General features: G+C 50.8%; 1 protein-coding gene and 1 non-coding gene across 5 annotated transcripts; both read left to right on the forward strand.

The window, feature by feature from the left end:
• The first annotated feature begins 3683 nt into the window (after positions 1 to 3683).
• Positions 3684 to 3757, forward strand: TRNAI-AAU. Its single transcript has one exon. It is a non-coding gene; the product is annotated as a tRNA-Ile (tRNA).
• Positions 3758 to 6978: 3221 nt separating this feature from the next.
• ZNF839 (zinc finger protein 839) lies at positions 6979 to 23751 on the forward strand. 4 transcript variants are annotated; one of them, XM_034642736.1, is made up of 11 exons: positions 7207 to 7328; positions 9556 to 9683; positions 12805 to 13626; positions 16326 to 16559; positions 18337 to 18429; positions 19053 to 19202; positions 19563 to 19587; positions 21166 to 21317; positions 21603 to 21728; positions 21879 to 22005; positions 22750 to 23751. In XM_034642736.1, the coding sequence occupies exons 3-11, from the start codon at positions 12844 to 12846 to the stop codon at positions 23622 to 23624; spliced, it is 2565 nt and encodes an 854-aa protein (XP_034498627.1). In that variant the 5' UTR covers positions 7207 to 7328; positions 9556 to 9683; positions 12805 to 12843; the 3' UTR covers positions 23625 to 23751. The 4 variants fall into 4 exon arrangements, with proteins under 4 accessions (XP_034498625.1, XP_034498624.1, XP_034498626.1 ...); XM_034642734.1 differs by lacking the exon at positions 9556 to 9683 and having other exon boundaries at positions 6979 to 7328; positions 21879 to 21999; XM_034642733.1 differs by lacking the exon at positions 9556 to 9683 and having other exon boundaries at positions 6984 to 7328.
• The last annotated feature ends 279 nt before the right edge of the window (positions 23752 to 24030 follow it).

Below are 24030 nucleotides of genomic sequence, written 5' to 3' on the forward strand. Positions count from 1 at the left end.
TTTTTGCCCAGATGCTCAGGAAATGCTGTTCACTAATCAAGAGGCATCATCAAGTGTCACCTGTTGTTTATCACCTGCCAGGTGATTCAGACCCACCCACTCAGGAAACAAGGCTTGAGTTCTGACAAGGATGAGCCTGATTTCCAATGATTATTGAGCATTCAGGACAAACTTTAACCCTTGATAGGGAAGAACTGACTGACAGGTTGTAGAGGCCATGTGGCCTGTTGTGGGAGCCCCAGAGAGGCCTTTGCTAAGATCACCCACTTGCTAGTGGCCATCCTGGGCTCGGACCCAGATCTCCAACTTCTAACTCCCTGTGCCTCTGAGGCTCTCTTACCTCAAAAAGAGACCTTTGTAAAAGCTTTGCAGCTAATGTGCATGCTTCAAGGAAGGACACTTTTTATTTTTAAAAATTTAAAAAAATTTTTTTTTATTTTTGAGTAATCTCCATACCCAACATGGGGTTTGAACTCACAACCCTGAGATCAAGAGTCACATGCTCCATCGACCATGCCACCCAGGCACCCCTGGAAGGACAGTTTTAAAAAGTCTCTGGAACTAACTGATTTGTTGTAGCAAATAAGAAGCAACATCTGAAAAATCCCTCTGTTTGTCTATTTTTTGTTTTGTGTTGTCTAACAGCTTTGGCACAGTACATATTATACAATGAAGCATTTAATTTCTGCGCCACCTCCTCCCATTTCTTTCCTTTTTTTCCAGAATCAATTGGCAAGAATTCAGCTTCCACATTCAAAGTGTTTTGCTCTCTCCTTGTCTCCTAATCTCCTTTGCACTCCAGGGTGCCAAGTCAAAACACAAAACGTAAAAAGAAGGTTGGAAGATAGTTCAAGGAAGTTGTTCAGGAAATAGACAACAGACATAGGCCTGGACCGAAGAAAAGAGAAGAAAATGAGAGATTCAACCCTGAAGTTTGGAACTCAGAAGAATGGTGTTCCAGAAAAAAGATAAGAGATTATCAAATCTCCCTCAGGAACATTCTTCCTCTGAAATGTTGCCAGAGTGGAAGGGCACCTTTCTGAATGGAAAATTCCAACTGAATGAATCTAACACACGATGAATTTAACATTAATTCAACAAATACGTATTGAACACCTACTCTGTACCAGGCACTGTCCCAAGAACTTGGGATCCATGAGTGTGGGGAAGGAGGCCACAATCTGCCTGAGGCTTGGTCTTGGACTTCTGGCTTCCAAAACCGTGAGAGAATAAATTTCTCTTCGATCCCCCAGTTTGTGGTTTAAGGCAGTCCTAGCAAACGAACACAGTATATCCTGATTTTCATACTGAGGTTTCCAATTTATAAACAGAATGACAAATTTTACAAGTTGAGTTTAAAGCAAAGGGACCATTTTAAAAAGCCCCCTGAGACATTTAAAAACCTGAACGGTAACTCTGTACCATTTAATGCTGATCATGTATGAGTTTGCATTTTCCTAACTCAAAGAATGAAAATTAGGACTCCTTGCAAAGACCTTAAGACGGAGTGAGAACTGGCGGGAGGAGCCCCCGCTCCAGGTGCCCAGCCGACGCGTAGGTCTCGGGTGCCCCCTACCGTCTGCGTTCAGTCACTGCGCTTCCCCCACCGCGGGCCCGCCCCTGGGCGGCCTTGCCCTGGCGCGCCCTGCCCATCTGCCAGGTGATTCCGGCCCGCCCACCCAGGAACCGAGCCTTGAATTCCGCCTCGTTCGTGTCAGGGCTACACCCGCAATGGATAATCTGAGCTTCGTTCGACAAACCTGGATCCACCATCTGCTATGTGCCGGTCACTTCTAGGAGCTGCGGGTGCAAAATGCAGGTGGCCGCTCTCCTGCAGCAAGCTCCGGACGAAGTACTAAGCAGGAGAAGCCAGGATTCTCAGTGCGGGCGGGCGGGCGGCAGTCAAGGAAGGCTCGCCGAATATGTGACATAGACGCAGAGACAGAAGGACACGAGGGAGGGAGAGGGTCCAGGAAGAGGGAACAGAAGTGCAGTAGCCCCAAGGCAGGAGCAGGGCCTGGTGAGCAAAGTCCAGGAGGTGATGGGGCTGTGGCAGGGGCAGGGGGGAAAGGAGCATGGGGGGGGGGTCTTTCAAATGGGTGCTGCTTTGGGTGTAGGCTTGCCAGATAGGTACAGGATGCCCAGTTAAAGGTGAATTTCAGATAAACAACTAATATGGTTTTGTTCCAAATATCGCATGGGACATACACTAAATTGTTTGCTAAATCTGGCAACCTTATCAGGGCTGGGCCAGAAGGGGAGGGCTTGAACAGAGAAATGACTTGTTTTAAAATGTGACGTCAAGGGGTACCTGGGTGGCTCAGCTGGTTAACCAACTGCCTTCCGCTGACATCATGATCCCAGTACTGGAATCGAGTCCCACTTCAGGCCCCCTGCTGGGGGAGGGGGCTGCTTCTCCCTCTCTCTGTGGCATTTCTGCTCTTTCTCTGTCAAATAACTAAATAAAATATTTTAAAAAATGCTGTGACTTTGCAATTAGCTCATTCATCACTCTAATTCCTATTTATTATTATCTTGTATTTTAAGTACAATCTATCCCCCAAGGTGGGGCTCAAACTTATGACCTCAAGATCAAGTGTTACATGCTCTACTGACTGAGCCAGCCAGGCGTCCCTCACTCCCATTTATTAAATGCTTACTATTCCAGGTAGTGCCTAGGCTCTGGACATTCAGCTATAAGCAAAATGGACAAGATACCTGACATCCCAGACAGTCCCCTTTGCCCAGAGGGCTTTACCTGTTTTTGCCTCCACTCATCCATTCTTGTCCTTCGAAACACAGTGTTAACAAGAGAGAGCAAAATGGAGACATTTTCCAGACATTAAAAAAAGGGGGAGATTGGGGAGACTATGGCTTACCCACTCAAGGAAACACTGAGGAGCTATTTAAAATGACATTTGCAATTGCTTAGGGATATGATAATGACGGAGTATTAAGTACAAAAAGATAAAAAATTATATTCCTTTTAACGAGGTTGAATGCCAAATACACATTTTTATTTATTTTTTTTTAAGATTTTACTTATTTATTTGGCAGCCAGCGAGAGAGGGAGCACAAGCAGGGAGAGTGGGAGAGGAAGAAGCAGGCTCATAGCAGAAGAGCCTGATGTGGGGCTCGATCCCATAACGCCGGGATCGCGCCCTGAGCCGAAGGCAGACGCTTAACCGCAGTGCCACCCAGGCGCCCCCAAATACACATTTTTAAATACACCTGCGCAGTGAGAGAAGATTGTCAGGAAAGATACCAAGACCTCAGCGGCCGTTGTTTTGGGGTGGTGGGGAATTCGGTGGTTGTTTTGTTCTTTATCTGGTTTTCAGCATTTTCTAGGCTTCATTTAGCCACACCAAAAGCTCTTGATACACGAAGTTTCCACGCTGGAAGGATTCTCGGAGAAAAAATAGCATTGAGTCGCGATATTTGAAAATGCTATTCCCGAGCCAAGCCTCGTAGGTCTAAGGCATAATTTGCATTCCCCCCTGAGAGCTTCCCATTGGTTGTGAGAAGCCACCTCCTTTAAAGAGTTTCGGTATTTTCTTCTGGCCAATGGGGATGGCAGCGGGGATGACGACAGCGGCAACTGGGGTAGAGGCACTGAGCTCACTGCCCACCCCGCGCAGGCGTAGAAACCTTGTAGGTTTAGCGGATGAGGCCCGCCGTCGGGTGGCCGGTTAGCTCAGTTGGTTAGAGCGTGGTGCTAATAACGCCAAGGTCGCGGGTTCGATCCCCGTACGGGCCAATGAAAGTCCCGTTTTTCTCGCGTCCTCCCATTTCTCAATTCATTTTACCTTTTTTTTTTTCTTTCTTTCTTTCTTTTTTTTTTTTAAATATGCTTTTCAAGGGCTGTTAGTCGCACACGGGAGAGAGCCGCGGAATCCGGAATCGTTCTGGACTCGGCCCAGAAGTTGGCTGGGGAAGCCAGTGGGGAGAAAGGGCAGGATCCCGGGCGTGTTTATCCCTCCAAATCCCCGCACGCTGTGCACACCTGCAGCTGTCATTGGGGTCTTCTTTTTAAGGATGCTTTCAGATGCCACCGCCAGTTGCTTTCTAATGTAGAGCTTCTCTGGGCCCTCGGTGCAGTCTCCAGGGTTCACGGTGCTCTTAGACTTGAAAATGCAGGCCTGGAGTTAATTCATTCCACAAATGCTTAGGGAGCGCCTTCTTACTGCATACCCTTCCTGATTCTAGGTGGGAAGCAGACCAGTAAAAGAGAGACACAAATCCTGACCCCCCTGAAGACAATGACCCGCCAACGACTGCCATGTTTTTAGTGAGGTTTTCTGGTTGGGGAAGCATCTGGAAACCTTCTCTTGCTACTTTCTTGCTTTTCAGAGCGGTCTTAGGCTTCACATTTTTTCCCTTCTTGGTTCTGCGGTTTGCAGCCAGAAGGCAGCCGGATGAATTTCTCCCTGCTGGTTCAAGTCTCCGGGCGTAGTTAGGCATGTTTAGTTTAACACAAAAGCCAGCTATTTTAGGGTTAATGCCAGTTTATATCAGGGTCTAGCAGGATCTCTAGCCATGTTTGAAAAATATCCAGGGAGAATGTCTACTAGATCATTTGTTCGTTTCTCAAATGTGTGTTAAGCTCTGGTGGAACTCCGTAGTAGCTCAAGGCCACAGACCAGGGGCACAAAGCCCTTGGCAAGAGCTCAGCGTGTATTAAAAGTGCTCACTAAATGCTAGTGATGGAACCCTTGTTCTTACAAACAGTTAGTTAGAAGGAGAACCTGGGGCTGCTGATGAGTACAGACACTTTGGATGTCACGCCTTGGACATGTGTGCCAGGCACCTTGTCTGACTCAGCAGAGGAGGAGCTGGCTGCGGTTGCTGCCCTCAGAGCATTGCGCCGACCTAACAAGGCCGGAAGGGGTCCAAAATAAAAATTATTCTGAGCAGAAGCCATTTGATTTCCTGAAAAGTCTTATCTGCCTAAAAGTAGAGCCTTCCCAAAGAATTCAAAAGAATTCATTGTCATAAATCCCCTTCCCTGGGAGAATAAGGAAAGATGGACTCCTGTCCCTGGAGAGACCTTGCCATCACACCTACACAGCGATTGTCACAAAACTCATATCTCCCATCTACTCTGGTGAGGGTCCATTTATCTTTCCTAAAAGGCATCTGGTTTCCCATAAGTGCCCTTCCCCTCTTCTCTTCCCCTATTATGATAGTACATAGGCCCCGCACGTTCTACCTGCCTCTTTGAGTCACATTTTTCTGTGAATTCCCTAGGTACATGAATAAAAATGCATGATTAAATTTTGCCTTTTCTCTTGTTAATCTGTCTTTTGTCACTTTAATTCACAGACCCCCTAAAGACCAAACCTAAGAGCATCCAGGAAAAGTCCCCCTCCCTCCCCCTACAGGCTCAAAAACGTGATGAAATGGTGATACTCTGCTCTAGACGGGGAGGGCAGTTCTCGGCTTAGGGGTCAGAGAGGACCTTACTGACACCTGAGGATGGGAAAATGAGAAAGTCTTTCTTTCAAAGTTAAAAAAAAAAGAAAGGATTGAGGAATTCAACAAATTCCACAAATCTGATCTCCCCTCTGGCCAGTCCATAGTGAGGCCTCTAATGAGTTAAGTTACAGCACAGCAGGGAGCTTAGTGAATGCAACGTGAATCGTAACTATGATGATGACAATGGCCATGTGGAGAGAAAAATGATCAGAAGGTCTACCGGAAGCTTCTCGAACATCAGCCTGGCTCCCCAATCTCCCCCTTTTGTGGGGATCTAGACACTCATCATATTCTGCTGCAAATGCCAGTTTCTTCCTCCTTTTCCTGCCTAGACTGTATACAGAGGGCAGGACAGTGCTGAAGGCAGGGAAGGTGACTCACCCAGCAGGTGCTTATTAACTGTTTGATAACAAATGGCCCTACTGCCATCTCTGGGGAGGGGAGCCAAGAAAGGAGCACACACCAGCAGTTGCAAGACTCCATGGGAAGAACACACAGAACCAGGAGAATAAAGAGGAGGGGAGATTGGGAAAGGTTGGGCTGAAGAGGAAGTGATAGAGCTGGGATGGATGGGACTGAAATGTGGAAGAGGATGGGGACCTTCCTTCCTTCTGACCTTTCTTCCCTCCCTCCCTCCCTCCCTTCTTCCTCCGTTCCTTCTTTCCTTCCTTCCCCCTTTCCTTCCCTCCTTCCTATTTATCCATGCATCATTCATTCCCTAATCTTGCGCTCTGGGCTGGGGCCTAAGCTGAGCACTGAGTAAAATATCCTCTTGGCCCTTAAAGGGCGTCCAGTCTGAATGAGTGGGTTGACCTGGGAACAATTTGGGGTTGGGTGCACACACGTTAAGAATGCACACTTTGGGGGGCATCTAGGTGGCTCAGTTGCTTGGGCGTCAGACTTGATTTCCGCTCCGGTGGTGATCTGGGTGGTGGGATCAAGCCCGCTTGGGATTTTCTCTCTCCCTCTCCCTCTGCCCCTACTCCCCTAAAAAATGCACACTTTGGGGTCGCCTGGCCCGTTGGTGGAGATGTGATGCTTGACCTCAGAGTCCTGAGTTCAAGTCCCACGTTGGACACGAAGACTACTTAAAAATAAAACTCATTATATATATATATATATATATGGAAAAAAAAAAAAAAAGCACAGTTAGGGTCCGCTGCCAGATCTATTAATCAGAAGGCCTTAAGGTGGGACCAGACAGGATCTTCTGTGGCTCTAATGCACATGACCTTGAGAACTTCTGGATAGTGTGATGCTAGGCTAAGGGGCTCTGGAACTCTGGAGACCTTCTCCTGGGAGACCCTATCTAGTTCCTGGAAGAGTGATATTTGAAAATTAAATCTGTGACGAATGAGAGTCAAACTCATTCTGTCTTTGGCCAAGAGGCGATGGGGCGGGACCAACTCAGGCCCCACCCACCGACCCGCTCGCCCAGGTGCGGTCGCCTTCCGAGGTGTCTTGGCCTGCGGGGCACTCGTAGTCCCTACCCCGCCCCTTTCCCAGGTGACGCATAATTGAGCCGCCGTCGCTCGGCTGCACGGGTTCGAGTCCCAGTGTCGGCTGCTATGGCGGACGCGGAGCCCGAGGCTGAGGACGGCAGCGAGGACGGCGGCGGCCGGGCGACCCCCGGCCAGAGGGACAGCGCCACTCGCACGGCCCCGCTGGGCCCCGAGCAGCTTCGGCAGGTCCTGGAGCAGGTGACGAAGGCTCAGCCGTCTGCCGAGCCGCCTCCGCCGCCCTTCGTGCTGCAGGACGCGGCGCGGCGGCTGCGGGACGCGGCGCAGCAGGCCGCCTTGCAGCAGGGCCCCAGCGCGGAGCCCCAGCGCCCGCCGCGCCTACTGCCGCCCCAGGTGAGGCGCTGGGAGGGACATGGGGAAACCGAGGCTTGGAGGGGGCCGAGGCCTCGCGGCTGGCGGACCGGGGCCCGCGTCCCCGCGCCCCCTCTTCGGCCCCGGAGCTGGCCGGCAGGAGAGGCAGCGTCCGCCCCCGCCTGTCACCGCTCCTGCGTTTGCAGCTCCTCCAGCGCGCCTCGCCCAGCCTGCGGGGCCCCGGGCCGTGTCGCTCTCCGGCTTTCCCAGCGCTGCTCGGGGTCCCTCCGTGCCGCCTGGCTCCTGTCTCAGGCCTTTGTCATTAATCCCGCGTTTGCTGAGCACTCGCTGTGTTCCAAGCCCTGCTCTAGGTGCAGCCTCGAACACAGTGAAGGACATGAGGGAGGTTCTGGAAGCGACAAGGGTGCCGCTTTAGAGTGAGCAGTCCTTAGGCCTGACACCGGAGCTGAGACCTGAATGCATTAAACGGAACCAACCCGCAGAGCTTTTCCGGTGGAAGGTGCAGCAAGTGCCAACGCAGGAACTTGGGACAGAGTTAAGCACATTATACTAGGTCGATGCAGGACTTACCAGCCTGCGTGGTAGTGCCTGGATTTAACCCCAGTGCCCATCACAGAGCCTGACATACACTTAATGAAGCAAACACATGAAAGCATTCACTATACTACAAAACATCATTTCTCAGTGTGATTATTTCGCGAGTCACACAGCTCTTGGCTACTAAGTAAGTTGAAACTAGAGCATGGTCTTCCAAGCCCAGAGGGTCCCCTAAACCTCCTGAAGCCCGAGGTCTTTCACATCATCTGTAAAGCCACATTCCCCTTTCAGAGCTGGGGTTGCAAATGACACTGGCGCTTCTCACCCCACAGTTGCTGGAGAGATGCTTCTTCCACTAGAAGAAATAGATGGAGAATAGAATCAACAGTCTTTGATGTTGTCGTTGTTGTTAGCAGTCTTCGTTTTTTTTTTTTGTTGTTGTTTGTTTGTTTGTTTTCCACGGAGTGATTTTGGCAGCTTAGAGTTGTACCCAGTTGGTGATCAAAACTGGAAAGCTGTCTTGCTAAAGTTTGAGAAGACAGCTATGATTCTGCCCAAACTGTTTCCTAGAGGTGTGACCTTGAGTAACCCAACCTCTTTGGGCTTTGGTTCCTTTAGTTGCGGGAGGAGCAATGGCTCCTTGTCTGAGCCTTCTAGCTGATACTGAAGAAACAGAAGTCTCTGGCATAGGTGGTACACAGCGAGTCTGGAGTCAGGAGGGCGATGGTGGCTGCTGTTTGCAGTCTGCTCCATGCCCGGCCCTGTGCCAGTCCGTGTCTCAGCAGGCTCATGAAAGTGTTAGTATCAGCATTTTACAGATGAGGAACAAGCTCAGGGAGGTTGAGGGACTTTGCCCAGGGCTCCCCAGGTGTGGCTGCACTCTAGCACCTGTTGAATGTGACCCCAGCTTTTTGGGTTTAGAATGGCAATTAAAGAGTCCAAAAATGACATTTTCCATAATGCAAGCACACTTCATCAGAATGAAGCAGCATGATTGTATCCTGTAGCTGATCTAACTGGGATGGCATGAATTCTCCCTGCCTTCACGATAGTGTGATTTTGCTGCCTAGTAAGCTGATACCCTTCGAGCCCCAGCTGTGCCATGGAAAGCCACAGAAGCAAAGCAGATGTGTACCTTGCACCTAAGCAGGTTATGATCTAACCAACGAGGTAAAACATGACTCAGGTAACTTCTGAGCAAGGTCAGGAAACTAGAGATAAAGAGCTGGATCTAAAGAAATAGAGAACTTATGAAAGGGAGATGTTATTTCTGGTGGAGGGCGATCAGAAATGACTTTGTCGAAGGGTGAGTCCCTGTTGAAAATACGGAGGAGGACAGGCAGTGGTGGGGTTGGGGTGGACTGTGCCCTTAGAGAACCCAGGCTTTGTGTTCTCTGTGGGGTGGGGGCGTGGTTCAGAAGGCACAGACCAATGGATGCACTCCCGTGCGTCAGATTTTGACTTACGTCCCTCCCCACCCTCCCTGTTCCTGTGCCATAGAAACATTTACAGTTTCTTCCAACATGCCTCGGCCTTTTTCATGGCTATGCATTCACACATTTTTCCTTACACCTAGACTACCTTTCCACCTGGCCAAAATTCTTCAGCCTTCTTAGGTCACCTCCCCTGGGAAGCCAGGCCCTCCCCCACCCCACCCACAAGGCTGCCTCTTAACCACACCTTTCACACCACGGTGTCATTGTGTCCTTAGGGAGCCCAATCTGCCTTCTGAATCATCAGTGGAGCTTTTGAAAGTGCAGACTGTGGGGCAGGAGACCCTGACTCAGCAGGTCTGCAAGTGACAAGGCATGGCAGGGGAAGCTGCCCACCGCCTCAGGGGTGAGGCTAGCACTTGGCTTATGTTCTCTGTTGTTGTTGTTGTTGTTGTTGTTTTAATTTTAATTTAATTTTTTTTTTTAAGATTTACTTATTAATTTGACAGAGAGAGACAGCCAGCGAGAGAGGGAACACAAGCAGGGGGAGTGGGAGAGGAAGAAGCAGGCTCACAGCGGAGGAGCCCGATGTGGGGCTCAATCCCATATACGCCGGGATCACGCCCTGAGCTGAAGGCAGACTCTCAAAGGCTGCGCCACCCAGGCGCCCCTGTTTTGTTTTTTAATTGAAGTATAGTTGACATACAATGTTAATTAGTTTCAGGTGTACAATGTAGCAATTCCACAAGTTTGTACATCATTCAGGGCTTACCACAGCAAGAGTTGTGGCTCTCTGTCACCATACAACGTAGGACAGTATTATCACTGTATTCCTTATGCTGTACTTCTCGCCTTTGTGACTTACTTATTTTATAGCTCCAAGTGTGTGCCTCTTAATCCCCTTCACCTATGTCTCCCAGCTCCTCACCCACACTGGCTTATGTGTAAACACTGGCACACAGATACTTAGTAAAAGTTTGCTGAGTGAAATAAATATGTAACAGAGTATCAAGTGTAACACCCACGTGGTAAACGAGTCTCCAGCAGATTTAAAAATTGGACCAGTTTTGCCATCAAGGTACCCCTAAAACAGTAGGATTTGGGGGGGTGTGTATTGGCATTATCTGGTGATATCCCAAGAGGTTAGACAGAATAAGTGGTAGTAACGTGAAACAAGTGTGACTATTAAAAGCTCATTGTCATTGGATTCACAAGTACCCCAGGAGTGGTCCTCATGGGCCCCTGGCGCCAGCTCTGTTACACGGCCTCCTAAACTAGTCGTTGAGTCGTCTCTGCTGTTTGTGGTAGATGTATCACATGGAGACAGACAGATGGCCTCCAGCTTGATTCCAGTGACAGGTGTCTTTCTGCCCTGTGTGATATTTTTATTGATCCTCCACACGGTATAGGGTCAGGTCCAAAGAGGACCTGTTGGTGGCCCCAAGTCAGCAGTTCTCAACCAGGGGGCGATTTTGCCCTATGGAGGCGTTTGGCAGTGTCTGGAGGCATTTTTGTCACAGGCGGGGGGCTGCTACTGGCATCTAGTGGGTAGAGGCAGGGGTGCTGTGAGCATCCTGCAGAGCACAGGACAGCCGCCACAGCGAAGAGTCAGCGGGACGAAATGTCAGTTGTGCCACGGGTGGGGAAACCGCTCTGGGTGATGGGGTTGGTCTCCCCCTTCTGTCCTGACAAAGATGCTGACTCTTTCTGCACTGTGAGCCCTGAGCCCTCTTTTGCTGCCTCTCCCCTGAGCTCATGACCTTTATATCTCTAACACCTATGCCATTGTCTCTGGCACGTGGTCACTGCTCAATCACTATTTGTGGACCACCGTTGATGGCAGCCCTCCCCTTTGGTGGGTGCTTTACTATCACAGACCATGCTGTCTTGAACCTCCAGGATCTACGTCTTTGTACCTCTTTCTTATGGAATCCAAGAAGTGGAGTTGCTGTGTCAAAAAACACGTGCATAAAAATGTTTTTTTAAGATGTATTCATTTATTTTGGAGAGAGAGAGAGAGAGCACACAAGTGGGAAGAGAGGCAGAAGGAGAGGGAGAGAGACTTGAAGCAGACTCCTGCCTGAGCATGGAGCCCGATGTGGGGCTTGATCCCAGGACCCTGAGATCATGACCAGAGCTGAAACCAAGTGTCAGACGCTCAACAGACAGCCACCCAGGTGCCCCTAAAATTTTGTTAGATGTTAAAGAGTTGTTGAAGGTAAGCACCCCAATCCTAGGCATGTGCCCTGGAAAAATTCACACACACGCACACACGTCCATGAAGGTTCTGAGCACACCACAAGAGCACAAGGTTGGAGCCCGTCGTCCATCAACGGGAGAGTGTTTTCTTACTGCAGAGTAAATGAGAGCTACACACCCCAATGTGCATGAATTTCACAAGCCAGACAGGGAATAAAAAACCTGAAAAAGCCCCACCGAGTTGCCTTCACTTACATGAAGTTTAAAAACATGTCAAAACTGAACTGCAGGAGCGCCTGGGTGGCTCAGTCAGTTAAGTGTCAGCCTTCAGCTCAGGTCATGATCCCAGAGTCCTAGGATCAAGCCCCACTGCTGAGCAAGGAGCCTGCTTCTTCCTCTCCCTCTGCCCCTCCACCCTGCTTGTGTTCTGCCTCTGTCAAATAAATAAATACAGTCTCAAAACAAAACCAGCCACTGAACTGCATATTTTTAGGAATATCTATATAGGTAACATAAAAAATGTGTGAGAGGGGCGCTTGGGTGGCTCAGTTGGTTAAAAGTCTGACTCTTGGTTTTGGCTCAGATCATGATCTCGGGCCCATAGGATGGGGCCCTGTGTTGGGCTCTGTGCTGAGTGGGGAGTCTGAGATTCTCCCTCTCCCTCTCCCCCTCCCCGCGTGCTCCCACTGTCTCTCTCAAATAAATAAATCTTTTAAAAAATGTGTGAAAACGATAAATAAACTTTGAGAAGGAAGAGGGCACGCAGATTGGGAGGAGAGCAGAGGGCTTTAAAGGGGTAATGTTGATGCCTTGACACAGGTAGTAGGAACCTGTGTTACATTGCTCTTTATGGGGTTTTTTTTTTTCTAGAATTTCATTAAAAACTCTTCAAGAAAATGAGCCTAGGTATTGAATTGAGTCCAATTTAGAGTACTAGGAATTCCAAGTAAATACAAATGTGGTAAAACCATAAAGAAGAATATATGTTATTGGGTCATGAAGTCAATTTAGTGGATTATGACTAGTATTTTTTAAAAAATGATATGCAATAGATACTATCAGAAGGCATTTATGTAGAAATAGTAGTTTCGTGAACTTTGTGTATGCAAATGTTTCCGCGTGCACATATGGGTGCGATACAAAATATAACATGGGTCTGGTCAGAAAGCTTGAGAAACACCATTGTAAACAGTATGGATCCATTAAATAGACTTTTATAGGTAAGATGTATTTTACAACTTAGAAACAATTTCAATAATACATTTAAGATGAGAGCAAAATTGTAGAAACGTTGATAAACATAATGCTTTTCTCTTTCTCTGTTTAAGCAACTGGAAGCCATTTGTGTCAAGGTAACATCTGGAGAAATGAAAGGTCAGGAAAGGCCAGTGCCCCCACTGGCCACCATCCAGCCCAAGCCAGCCAGGCTGAGCCAGCTGCCTGCGAGGCCTTGCAGGGTGCTGGGGCTCCGGGCGCAGCCCCCACTGAGCACCGCGCCCCAGCCACGCTGCCCGAGCAGCTCCCCTCCCGTTCAGGTGTTTGTACAGAGTCCACTGCCCGCCCTCCAGCCACTGGCTCCGAATGGACAGGGTGCCACGCTGGCTCGTTTGTCAGCTTCTGACCCACCAGAGGCAACATCTGTGTCATCCAGATCAGCGAATTTATTTCTTTCCAACCTGCACACGAAACACACTGAGAAACTAAAAAAATCCTTAAAAGTGAAAACACGTTCTGGACGGATTTCTCGACCTCCCAAGTATAAAGCTAAAGATTATAAATTCATAAAAACGGAGGATTTGGCTGACGGTCACTTGTCGGATTCTGATGATTATTCAGAACTGAGTGTGGACGAAGAGGAGGAGCAGGGGGAGAGGCAGGTGCCCTTTGACTTGTCCAGCTGCTCCCTGAGGCCTAAGACTTTTAAGTGTCAGACGTGTGAAAAATCCTACATTGGAAAGGGGGGCCTGGCTCGGCATCTTAAACTGAATCCAGGCCACGGCCCGCCGGAGGTGTTGCTGTCTGAGAAGGCCAACGGAGGTGCGACTCAAGGCTGCGCAGGGGACAGGAGTGTGAGCCTGACGTCGACGGGGCCGTCCGCGCCCGCCCTTCTAAGTGAGGAGGGGGCCCAGTCGCCACGGGCCGGGCTGCAGGTAATGTTTCTGTCTGCAGACCGCAGCCTTCCTGCCCATCCTGGTATCTGATGGGGGTCTGGGAAAGGCTCAGGTAGGGCCCAGACCACCGGCGCCGGGCATCTGACACTCCCCTACCGTTGTCCCCACTGCCGCCAGACAAGCAAGGACATGTGTGTCCTGTGTGCGGCGTGTCGCGGGGTTCACTGAGCACGTTCGGTGGGAACAGAGCTGCTGATTCTTTAGACCTAGTGGGCAGAGCTAACCGCGGAGCACTCTGGGCTGCTGCTGACCTAACAGTGGCCTTGGGAAGGGTCTGAGTTGGGGGCAGCGGCCTACAGGGGCGCTTCCTGGAGGGTGAGCCTTCGTGTTTGTCCCTTCAGAAAGTCACAATCAGACAGGGCACACAGAAGTCATCTGTGTTCGCCACGTCAGAATTTACTGACAGCAGTTCGACACTCCGGAGCGTGTGGTGTGCGTCTGTGTGCCGCGTACAAGGTCAGCTATTTACAAAATGCAGACGAGACGGATCCCGTTAACAAATGGCAGGCCTCTGGTCACCCTCACCCGCGTCACTGGAACCTCCCTTCTTCCTTTTCCTTTGACTCGTGTTGGCCGTTATTTCTGGCTGTCTGGCCAGGCTCTTGTGTTTGCAGTTTCTGAAATGTTAGAGAAACCAGCCCTGGAATCGATGTGGCTGCTCGGTGGGAGTGTGTGATTTTAGTGACTCGGATGAGGTTGGAAAGGGGGTGCCTGTCTGCTCCAGCCGCCTCATTCCCTGCTGTGGGACAGGGGTTCCTGAAGGATGGGTGAGGCTGGCAGCCACTCTGGCTTACAGATCAGCTCCTTGGAGGGGGCGCTGGAGCAGGTATCTGGACACCTTCCTGAGTCTGGTGGTCGAACCACGGACAGCCCTGTGTCAGGGTTCAAGTACTAGCTCCCCTGTAGCGTCAGCTCAGTCATAACACAGACAATCACAGTACTGTTTATTGCATGCCCCCTGTGGGCAGCAGTGTTTTCAGTCTTCTAGGACTCGGCCAGGTGGGAATCAGACTTAGGTCTTCTGACTTCAGAGCCCACCCTCGAGGCTGCCTTGCTGGGGGCGGCTCTGCACCTCTCATGGCTGGTGAGACCCCAACTTTTGAGAAACCTCTCTACTTAAGTTGAGGTAGGACCCAGGTGACATGTAGTTTATCATCCAAAGCAGGACATTCAGAGAGTGAAAGAGGCACTATTAATAATCCCAAGGGACAACAGCTGTGCCCAGGACCATCTCAGGATGATGAGGCTAGCCGGCACTTCCGACCTCCTTCAATAATGAAATTCTAGGGGCGCCTCGGTTAAGTTAAGGCTCACTTAAGCGTCTGACTCTTGGTTTCAGCTCAGGTCAGATCTCGGGGTCGTGGATCGAGTCCTGCCTTGGGCTCTGCTCAGCAGGCAGTCTGCTTGTCCCTCTCGCTCTCTGCTCCTCCCCCTGCTTGCTCTATCTCTAGAATAAATAAATAAAATCTTCTTTATTTTTTAAGATTTTATTTATTTATTTGTAAGAGAGCATAAGCGGAGGGAGTTGCCGGCAGAGGGAGAAGCAGGCTTCTCACTGATCAAGGAGCCCAATGCGGGACTTGATTCCAGGCCCCTGGGATCATGACCTGAGCTGAAGGCAGACGCTTCACTGCCTGAGCCACCCAGGCGTCCCTAAATAAATAAAATCTTTAAAAAAAATAATGAAATCCTACAGCACAGCAGAAGCAGTTTATAGATACTTGACTTTCTGAATACAGGCACTGGCCTTGGGTGTGGTGGCTGTCCAGATTGCCTGTGAGGGGAGCCTCCAGCTGCTGGAGTGGGGAGGGATGTGCAGGCCTGTGTCTTTCCTGTCCTTTCCCAGGAGCAGACTCATGGCACCTGAAACCACAGACTGACCTGGCATTCCTCCTGGAGCTCTACTGTAATGAAGATTTAGAGGGAAAATTCCATATGAGTTGAGAGGACACGGCTGGTGCTAGCTGCCACGTGAAGTGTGTTCCTTGTATTCATTTAACGGTCCATCAGGCCCGGGAGATGGAGGTGGATTGCTCCTATTTTCAGACGGGAAGTTTAGTGAGGAACGAGGAAGTAGCTAGACAGTGTCAGACCCAGGACTCTTCAAAAGCCGTGAAAATCCCTAAAGACCGAGAGTAGAGTTAGCTCCTGGGGCCTGGGGGCAGGGAAGAAGGAATGATGCCAGTGAGTACAGGGGTCCTTGGGGGGGACACAAACATGTTTTGACTTCAGTGGTGAAGGTTACATGACCTTCTCGGTGTAGGAAAATCTACTGAACCGTGTATTTTCAAAGCATGAAGTTTATGGTGTTTGAAATATATATGCAATAAGAAATGATTTTTTAAAGTCATGGGTAAGTTTTGAGTGACCAAATTTCAGTTTAATTTGTAAGATGACAGTGATGTGAGAGAAGTTGTTTCATTTTGGGCAACACCCAGGGTTACGGTTTGTCAGCCCAGTCTTCCTGGTTCGCAGATACTCACCGGGTGTTTTAAAGGGGAACTTTGTTGGGAAAGTTAAAGATGCGTTGATTATAGTTAATGTGTCTTGAAAATGCAAAGAAGAAATAATTTAGTAGGTCCTTTGCTTTTGACTTGACCTTTTTTTTGCCCTAAGTTCATCACTATGGTGTGTAAGACTTTATCATAGTTTCATTTTGGGTGTGCAACGCTCTCTAGAATAGCCAGTCTGTGGAAGCTGAAGAGGCCTTGGTGTCTGAACCAGAAATCGGAAGTTGTTCAGCCCTTTTGGGATCAGAGGGACACGCAGGCCCCAGAAGAAGTGACTCGTCCACAGCCCCTGCGGAGGCCAGCACAGCCGTCGTCGGGCAGAGCGGAGCAGCTCACCCACCCAGGGGTGCCCGTGCGGGAGGCGCACAGAGCGCTCCGAGGGCCAGAGCCAGGCTCAAGGAGGTGCGTGGCCCTGAGACCCTGTTCTTGAAGCCTGTGTCTTTGGCATGGTGTGCGACAATTCACTTATTAGGTTTCTGAATTAAAAGTCAAATACCCAGATCAACTAAGCAGCTCACCTGAAATGTGATCAGATGAAGCGTGTAATGAATTCGAGCATGGTATTAGCTGCAGTATTTCCGAGCTTTCCCTGTCTGAAATGACGAGAGGGCTTGAGGTATGCAAGAGCTGCTTGCCTTTGTAAGTCTCGGAATGATTATAACCCATATTTTCATAGAAGCAGTTTAGAAAACAACAAATGGTTTCTGTTTTCCTGTGAAAAGTTTTAAGGCGTAGAAACACGTTCCAGGTTTTGAACCCTGGAATCTCCATCCCATTCCCCTGAAAGTAGGCTTAGTGAATTTGATGGAGTTGATTTAGAAAAGCAGAACCCTAAATTCATCCAGATTGCCTCTGGTGAGGACGTATTTAGCCGCCTGGTAATGGCCAGGTGAGTATCTTAAGGAAAAGAAGTGACATACAGCTGATTTTCAAGTTAAAAAAAAATTTGTTGATAAATGAATTTAAATATGTAAATTAATTGAATTTAAATTAAGAAAAGAAAAGAAATGAAGGGTAGCAGAGAGAGGTAGCAAGTTAGTGAGATAGCGGGTCTCAGGATGCCCATCAGGGAACCAGGGCCTCCAAACTCACCCACAAGGGGAAACGAGAGGTTTTCAGAGAGGAGGCGGGTTTCCTAGAGAACTTCATTAGCTTGCATGCTCTAGCGGGAAATTTAAACGCTGGCGAATTCACTTTTCTCTTGGTGGGCTGGTTAAATAATCCTGGATGACTAATTTTTTAGAGTAGGAGGTAAGTTAGTCCTTGACTCGATTCATCCATTAACATTCAAAATACCACCATCTACTGAGTGCCCTGTGCATGCGGACGCGGCCACCCTAACCAGCCTCTGCACTAAGTTCCAGGTTTCCTTCATTCATTACCTCTGCTTAATAAATGAGGATCCGCGAGGTTCGTGAGCTCCCGAGCCCCTGAACACTTGCTTGTCTCTGAGACTGCTCCCTTCCCTCCGATGCCATTGCCTCCCTGGGCGCCCTCCTCCATCGCCTTGGTTTCCCAAGCCATCGGCCCTCTGCTGACACACACGTACTGCCAGTTCACCCGATTCACATCTTTCCTGAGCCCCAGAGCTCTGACTTCAGACGTCCCCACCTGGGTGTCCTGCACACCTCTCCACCTTCCACTTCCCACCCCTAACTTGTCCAGGGTCTGCCTGGGCTGGAGCTGGGAACCCACAGTCACTCCTGACTCCCCTTCCCCCTTCCCTGACTCTTCCCCTATCCTGAGGACCTTGCCCTCCCTGCATCCGAATCTCTCTCTCCCCACCCCCCACCGAGCCACCCCTGCATTCACCTGGGTCCTCCCCTTCCCTGGCCTGTCCTTTGGTGGTGGTCTCCAGACTGCAGGCTGCCCGGGACTTGTTTGCTTTCTCATCTCTGGCACTAATTAGTGTCCCCGGAGAGTAGGGAACACATTTCCTGACCCGGGGCCCGGTTCCCACTATGTGCTCAGGGGAGTCAGACTTTTGACTCCAGAGTCGATCGTAGACTCCATTAGTGGATGCGCAAGTGAGATATTTAACACACAGAATGTTTATCGTTGAGAGTTGCTTCATCCCTGAGATTTGGGGGAACTTTTATGTTCTTTGTTGTACCAACTTGTTGGCTACTGGGAGATTCTTTTGGGGCCTTCAGGGCTGTCAAATGCTTTCTTCTGGTAGTTTCTGCACCAGTGTGACCGAGACGCTCTGGTGGAGCTGGCGCTGCCTCGGCTGGCTCAGGTTGTGACCGTGTACGAGTTTCTTCTGACGAAGGTGAGTCGTCTTAGCCATTCTAAGTGATGGAGGGGTCATTTGAAGTTATTTTAGAAAGACACCCTTCACATTTATTTTGGAAGAAGCCAGGCCGTTTGGCATCATTTCCCTCCCCCAGGACAGAGCTGAAGCAAGCCTGCTGGCCCCACCGACACCCGGTGTCAGGGCCAGTGCCTCCCCTGCCTGTTTTAACTTGGTGTTGGAGGCAAGCAAGTGGTGGCGGCAAACCATGGCCAGCCCAAGGCCCTTGTCACCTTTTTCCCAGCCCTCGCCGCCCTGGCCCACGAGGCTCTCCTCCCTGGTGAGCCTGCTCTGGCGATGCGGGAGGCGCCGGCAGAGCTGCCCAGAGGAGCGAGGGCCTGGCGCTCCTCCCGCCTGCAGGCCCGTCCCCAGGACTTTGCTGGTCCCCTCCTGCCCCCCCTCCGCTGGAGCTCTGGCCCATCCTAGTGTCCCTGCCGAGCACAGTGCTGGGCACACTTGGGCTGCGACCGGGGAGTGGAGGACATGATGGGCTGCCGACAGCTTGCGGAGCTTGTATCCTTCCCACCTTGAAGCTTCTTTCTGTATTTGCCATTTCACGGCCTCCGGTTTAAATCTTTCTTGTCACCTTTATCTTCATGAAGGTTGAAACAGGTCATCTAGCAAAACCTTTGTTCCCAGCTGTGTATAAGGAATTTGAAGAGTTGCACAAAATGGTTAAGAAAATGTGTCAGGATTACCTCAGTGGTTCTGGTCTACGTTCCCAGGAGCCTCTGGAAATAAGCAACAATAAGGTAACAGTCTCACATAGGAAAAAGTTTTGCTTTTACCTTTGCCAAAAGAAGGATTTCCATTTAAAGAGAAGAATGTTTTTATTTTTAGTTATTTCTTAAAGCAATCTCTACACCCAGCGTGGGGCTCGACCTCACAACCCCGAGATTGGGAGTCGCGCGCTCCACCTACTGAGCCAGCCAGGGGCCCCTAGAGGAGCACGTTTTTAGTAGTGACATCTTCAAAGTCAACTTCTTTTCAGCTCTTTTTCCCATCACGTGACATTTTTTAAAGTATAAAAGCAAATGGCGTTTGTTTGGGGAACCTCAGGAAGCAGAGAGGCTGACAGCAACCTGAAAGCACCGTTGTCTTCTCTTTCACAGCTGACGTCAGGGAACAGCGCAGTTGGTAGGTGTGTGGTTTCTGCCCACCGTGGGCTGGGGAGGGTGACCGGGTTCGCAGACGCTGACTGGTGGTTCTGACACAATCTTCCTTTCACTGTCATTGTCATCATCCAGTTCCTGTGGCTATGTTGGGTTCTGGATAAAAATACGTTTTGAACTGATGTGGTCTTACTTGTTTTGGATAAGACCCTTTGCTGGATACAGCGTGCCCTGCGTGGTCTCGTCATTCAGGGGTCCCCGCTGGCAGGCCCCCTCGCCCCCAGCCCTCCAGCCTCACCTTGAAATGGAGAGCTGAGTGATGCCATGGCTTTAAATAATGCCTGTTTATTAAAAAACGTACTTGTACAATTGTAGCCGGCATGCCAGGGTCCCAAACACACCAGGCTCGACCACTCACTCCTGACAAAATCCTCACGCAGAGAGACGAGTGGTGGGGACACAAGAAAGGAGTTTATTTCAGTGAGGCCGACATTGGGAGGACAGTGGACTAGCTTCTCAAAGACCATCTCCCAAGTGCTGGAAAGACATGCAGGTTTACATAAGGAGAATGTGCGACGAAGGTGGGTGGGTGCGTGCAGTGAGCAGCGAAGGGTCCGGTCTCGTTGTGCTGGGGTCGGTCGTGAGCGGTTTTGCTAGCTCAGGGCAGCCCTTGTTGCTTGAGGGGGTAGTTTCTGTTGTCCTCACAGGATACTTTACCCTCAGGGTCTTCTGTCTGAGCCAAGAGACAGCTGGAAAGAAGAACCCAACTAGCAAGTTTGAGGTCAAAGTGGAGCAGCCACTGTCCTCGTTCACAACCATAAGGAATACTTTGGCCATGATGCCTTTAACTGCTGTTTGAGGGTCCATTAACCTGGTGACGGGTCTGCCACCTGTTCCTAGCATTAGCGTCGCAGAGAGTACCTTATTTCCGTAGCAAGCAGTCTTGAACCTTGCTGTGAACACAGCCCATGGGTTTTTTGGGTTTTGGTTTTTTTTTGGGGGGGGAGTTTGGTCATTAGTTTTACACAAGTTCAATATTTAATGTTACCTAATAAGCTTTTGCATTTTATCTTCTTGAATTACATATTATAGAAATATAATGGGTTTTTTTTTCTTTTTAAGGTTTTATTTATTTATTTGAGGGAGAGAGGGAGAGTGAGGGGGAGAAGCAGATTCCCTGCTGAGCAGGGAGCCCAACATGGGACTTGATCCCAGGACCCCGATATCATGACCTGAGCCAAAATCAAGAGTCAGACGCTCAACCGACTGAGCCACCCAGGCTCCCCAACTTACATGTTTTTAAAACTGTGAGCTCAACAGGTGTGGGTGTCATCCTGTCACAAGGCAGACTGGACACGCACCGCTGTGCACGCCCATGGGGACCCATCTTTGCAGGCTGTGGCTCAGCTCGCAGGGGACACAGGCAGGTTGGGAGGCACTGAACTTGAGGGGCTGTCTTCTACTTGGGCCTTGATCTGCTGCCCCTCCTTCTCTGCCCCTTCCCCTCCTGCTCCGTGGTGTTCCCTTCCTATGTCCCTGCATAAGTAGTGACAGCTGTCACTTGTAACCTTTATCTGATCTTCTCAAACTCCCCCCGGGGCAGCTGCAGTCCCCGTGACAGGATCAGGAAGGTCCCCTCAGCTGGAAGCAGAGAAGCCGGGGCCCAGCTCGGTGCTCAGACCCCACACCCTCACCCTTTGCACTGCCTGGAAAAGGAGACCTCCTTCTGGAATGGATAGGATTCTTTTTCTGAAGGTACCAGTGAGCATTCAGAACAGGAGGGATCCTGGGCGAGAACTCACTTTGGTGTCTGACTGACGCTGAGGAGAGTGCAGTGAATTAAAAACAAAAGAAGCTGCTTGGCGTCTGCTTAAGGACCCATTTCCTCCCCAGCCGCTCTGCGAACCTCATGTGCATCTTCGCATCTTCGTGGCTGTCAGTGTTTAGGGCGCCTCGCTGCCCGGCGGGGCTTCCCAGGCTCCCTAGGTCCTGGAACTCAGCTGGTGATGTGCTGCCTCCCTGTGCGCCCTTCCTCCACAGGTGGCCGAGTCTTTGGGAATCACAGAATTCCTGAGGAAGCAGGAACTCCCAGAGTGCGTCCTAGCCGAGCGGGGGCCGGGCCGGGCCGGGCTGGAGGAAGCCGGCCAGCAGAAGCGGGGAAACGAGGTGGGCACGCGTTGAAGGGGGCGCCGGGTGAGTGCGTGCCGCCGAGCCTCCGTGCTTTGACTTCAGCCCAGGACGCTGTTCTCCAGAAAGGAGAAGCACGAGCTTGCCTGCTCCTTCCTAGTCTTGGCTGATTGGGTCTCCTCTTCGTAGCCTGCAGAGGAGGGACTGGCCTGGGTGAAGAGGACCAGAAGAGAAGCTCCGCCCCGGGATGCCCCTGAGCCTTCTGACCGTGGAGGCCCGCAGAAGCCCTCCTCCTGCGCCCCCGCTGCCGGTGAGGGTAAGCGCTCGTTGTGCTGTGCGCCCCGCGGCTCAGAGGCCTGCTTGCCACTCGCGAGCGCCCCTGGGGCCAGATCTAAGAGAACCTGGTTTCTCGAGAGTTCTTTCCCAACTTGCCCGTGTTCTGTCGTTCCCTCTCGTTCCCCGTGAGGCTTGAGGTCTGGGAGGCTTTCTCGAATCCCTTGCTGAAATGAAGAGCCACCGCGTGCTGGTGAGTGGCTCGCTGTCAGGAGGGTCCCAAGGACGCGCCATGGCTGTGGCTTGGCTTTCCTGAGACTTGGCTCTAAGTGCACGTGAGATTTAACGTTGGAGCAAGACCCACTCTGGTTTTTATTCTGCTCTCACCAGAATCGATCAACTAGACACTGAACATACGGCTACCCTGAGTGATTATACCGCTTTCCAAAACCGCCTGATACCCGCTTGATCCTAAGGTCTCCAGTTTAAAGAGGCATTCTCCGTTTTAGAACTTCCTACAGAATTCTGCGGCAGGGGAGGGCAGGTCGATTCAGTGGGGGGAACCCGGCCCCTGCTCGGCACCCAGCCCCCCTCACCTGACGAATCCGTGTTGGCTCTCTCAGCTTCCTCCGTACTTGGCAGCTGCCAGTCCCAAGGAGCAAGGAGTTTAGGTTTCCACTTGTTTTGCCAGAAAATTAACTTGGACTGGCTTGTTTGGGATCAAGAGTGTGGTGAACAGGCCGTACCACAGTCTACATATGCGTTCCTGTTTTTCTGAACTGTTTAGGTTGTGCCCCTCATGTCAGCGGGAACATCGCTCACCACTCTGAAGAAAGCCACACGATGCCAGTTTCTGGTAGTGACAGAAGCGTGTTGCATGCAGGCCAGCAGCTTAAAGCATTTGCTGACTTAGAGGCCAAGAGTGGGTCTGCAGCTCCTGCTCTCTCGTGTCAGCACATCGGTGGGCCGAGTCTTTGTCCTCGGTTAGGAGAGCCCGGGACGCAGATGCAGGGACAGGTGGCAGCATTCGCTGAAGAGAATGCTCAGGAACGCTCTGTAGCCTGGAATGCTGGGGACAGCCGGAGGAGCCGGGGTCTCTGCGGGACCCTGACGACCACTGCAGGAGTGGAATCCCTGCCGCCTTCTGGGTCTGGAAACCTTGAGATGTGGGACTCCCACCAGAAGGGCCAGTGGTCCAGCCCCAGCCATGTCCTGCTTACAGAGGTAGCCGGCCGTCCACTGGCGAAGGTTTTGTCCGTGGACACGGTGCCAGCTGACTGTGCCCACAGGACCGCATGGGAGCTGGGGCTGGGCCAGGCGGGGTCGCTGTCCGCTGATGGGGGCCAGGGATGCCGTGCAGGGGACTCGGACCACTTCTCCTGCAGGCCCGAGGCCCATGCTGACCAGCGAGGACTGGAGAGTATTGTTGCTGTTGGCGAAGCCGTGGCTTTTGAAATTACCAGTGGGTGCCATGAGTTGTCTCAGGGACAAGAACCGCTATTCATTCAGACCTCCGATGGGCTGATCTTGTCCCATCAGGGTTCCCTAGTGACTGGGGAGGAGGACCTCGTCCTGGTGACTGGTGTGGAGGGGCCTGCCCTTCACACGGGCCCCCGGGAAGGGGCTCCCCCAGAAAGCACAGAGGCAGAGGCCACACGGTGAAGTCAGACCACAGTCCTGGACGTGTGGGGTGTTTTATCCAGAGAAGGTCTATTTGAAGTAATGTATATTTTTCTATTGTGAATACTGATACAAACGAATGTCTTATTTATAAAGGATGTCCTTTCTACTTGACTGTCTCCCTTCTTCTGTGTCTTGTTGCCTTCCTACCGATGGCGGAGCAGCTGCCCGGCACTGGATTCCTTTGAGGAGCTAGTCCCTAGAGGCCCCTGACGACTGCCACGGTTAAAGCCACCACACTCTTCCTTGTCGGCCCTGCTCCCCTGAAACAGTGTCCCCTTCCATCCTGGGTGATCTGCTGCTTTCCCACCATATCTGGGTTTAGGAAATAAATAACCAAGTGAGCCATTCTGGGCAGCACTGGGAGGTAGGAAAGAAAGTCGTTTCT

The sequence above is a fragment of the Ailuropoda melanoleuca genome, chromosome 14, assembly GCF_002007445.2.
Source record: "Ailuropoda melanoleuca isolate Jingjing chromosome 14, ASM200744v2, whole genome shotgun sequence".
Lineage (NCBI taxonomy): Eukaryota > Metazoa > Chordata > Mammalia > Carnivora > Ursidae > Ailuropoda > Ailuropoda melanoleuca.

Bases quoted from the DNA above. Each gene is read 5' to 3' on its own strand.
- ZNF839 (XM_034642733.1), top strand. From the start codon at position 7,044: ATGGCGGACGCGGAGCCCGAGGCTGAGGACGGCAGCGAGGACGGCGGC. The intron at 19,203-19,562 runs GTAACAGTCTCA...TCTCTTTCACAG, and splicing joins TGGAAATAAGCAACAATAAG to CTGACGTCAGGGAACAGCGC. The intron at 22,006-22,749 runs GTAAGCGCTCGT...TGAACTGTTTAG, and splicing joins CGCCCCCGCTGCCGGTGAGG to GTTGTGCCCCTCATGTCAGC.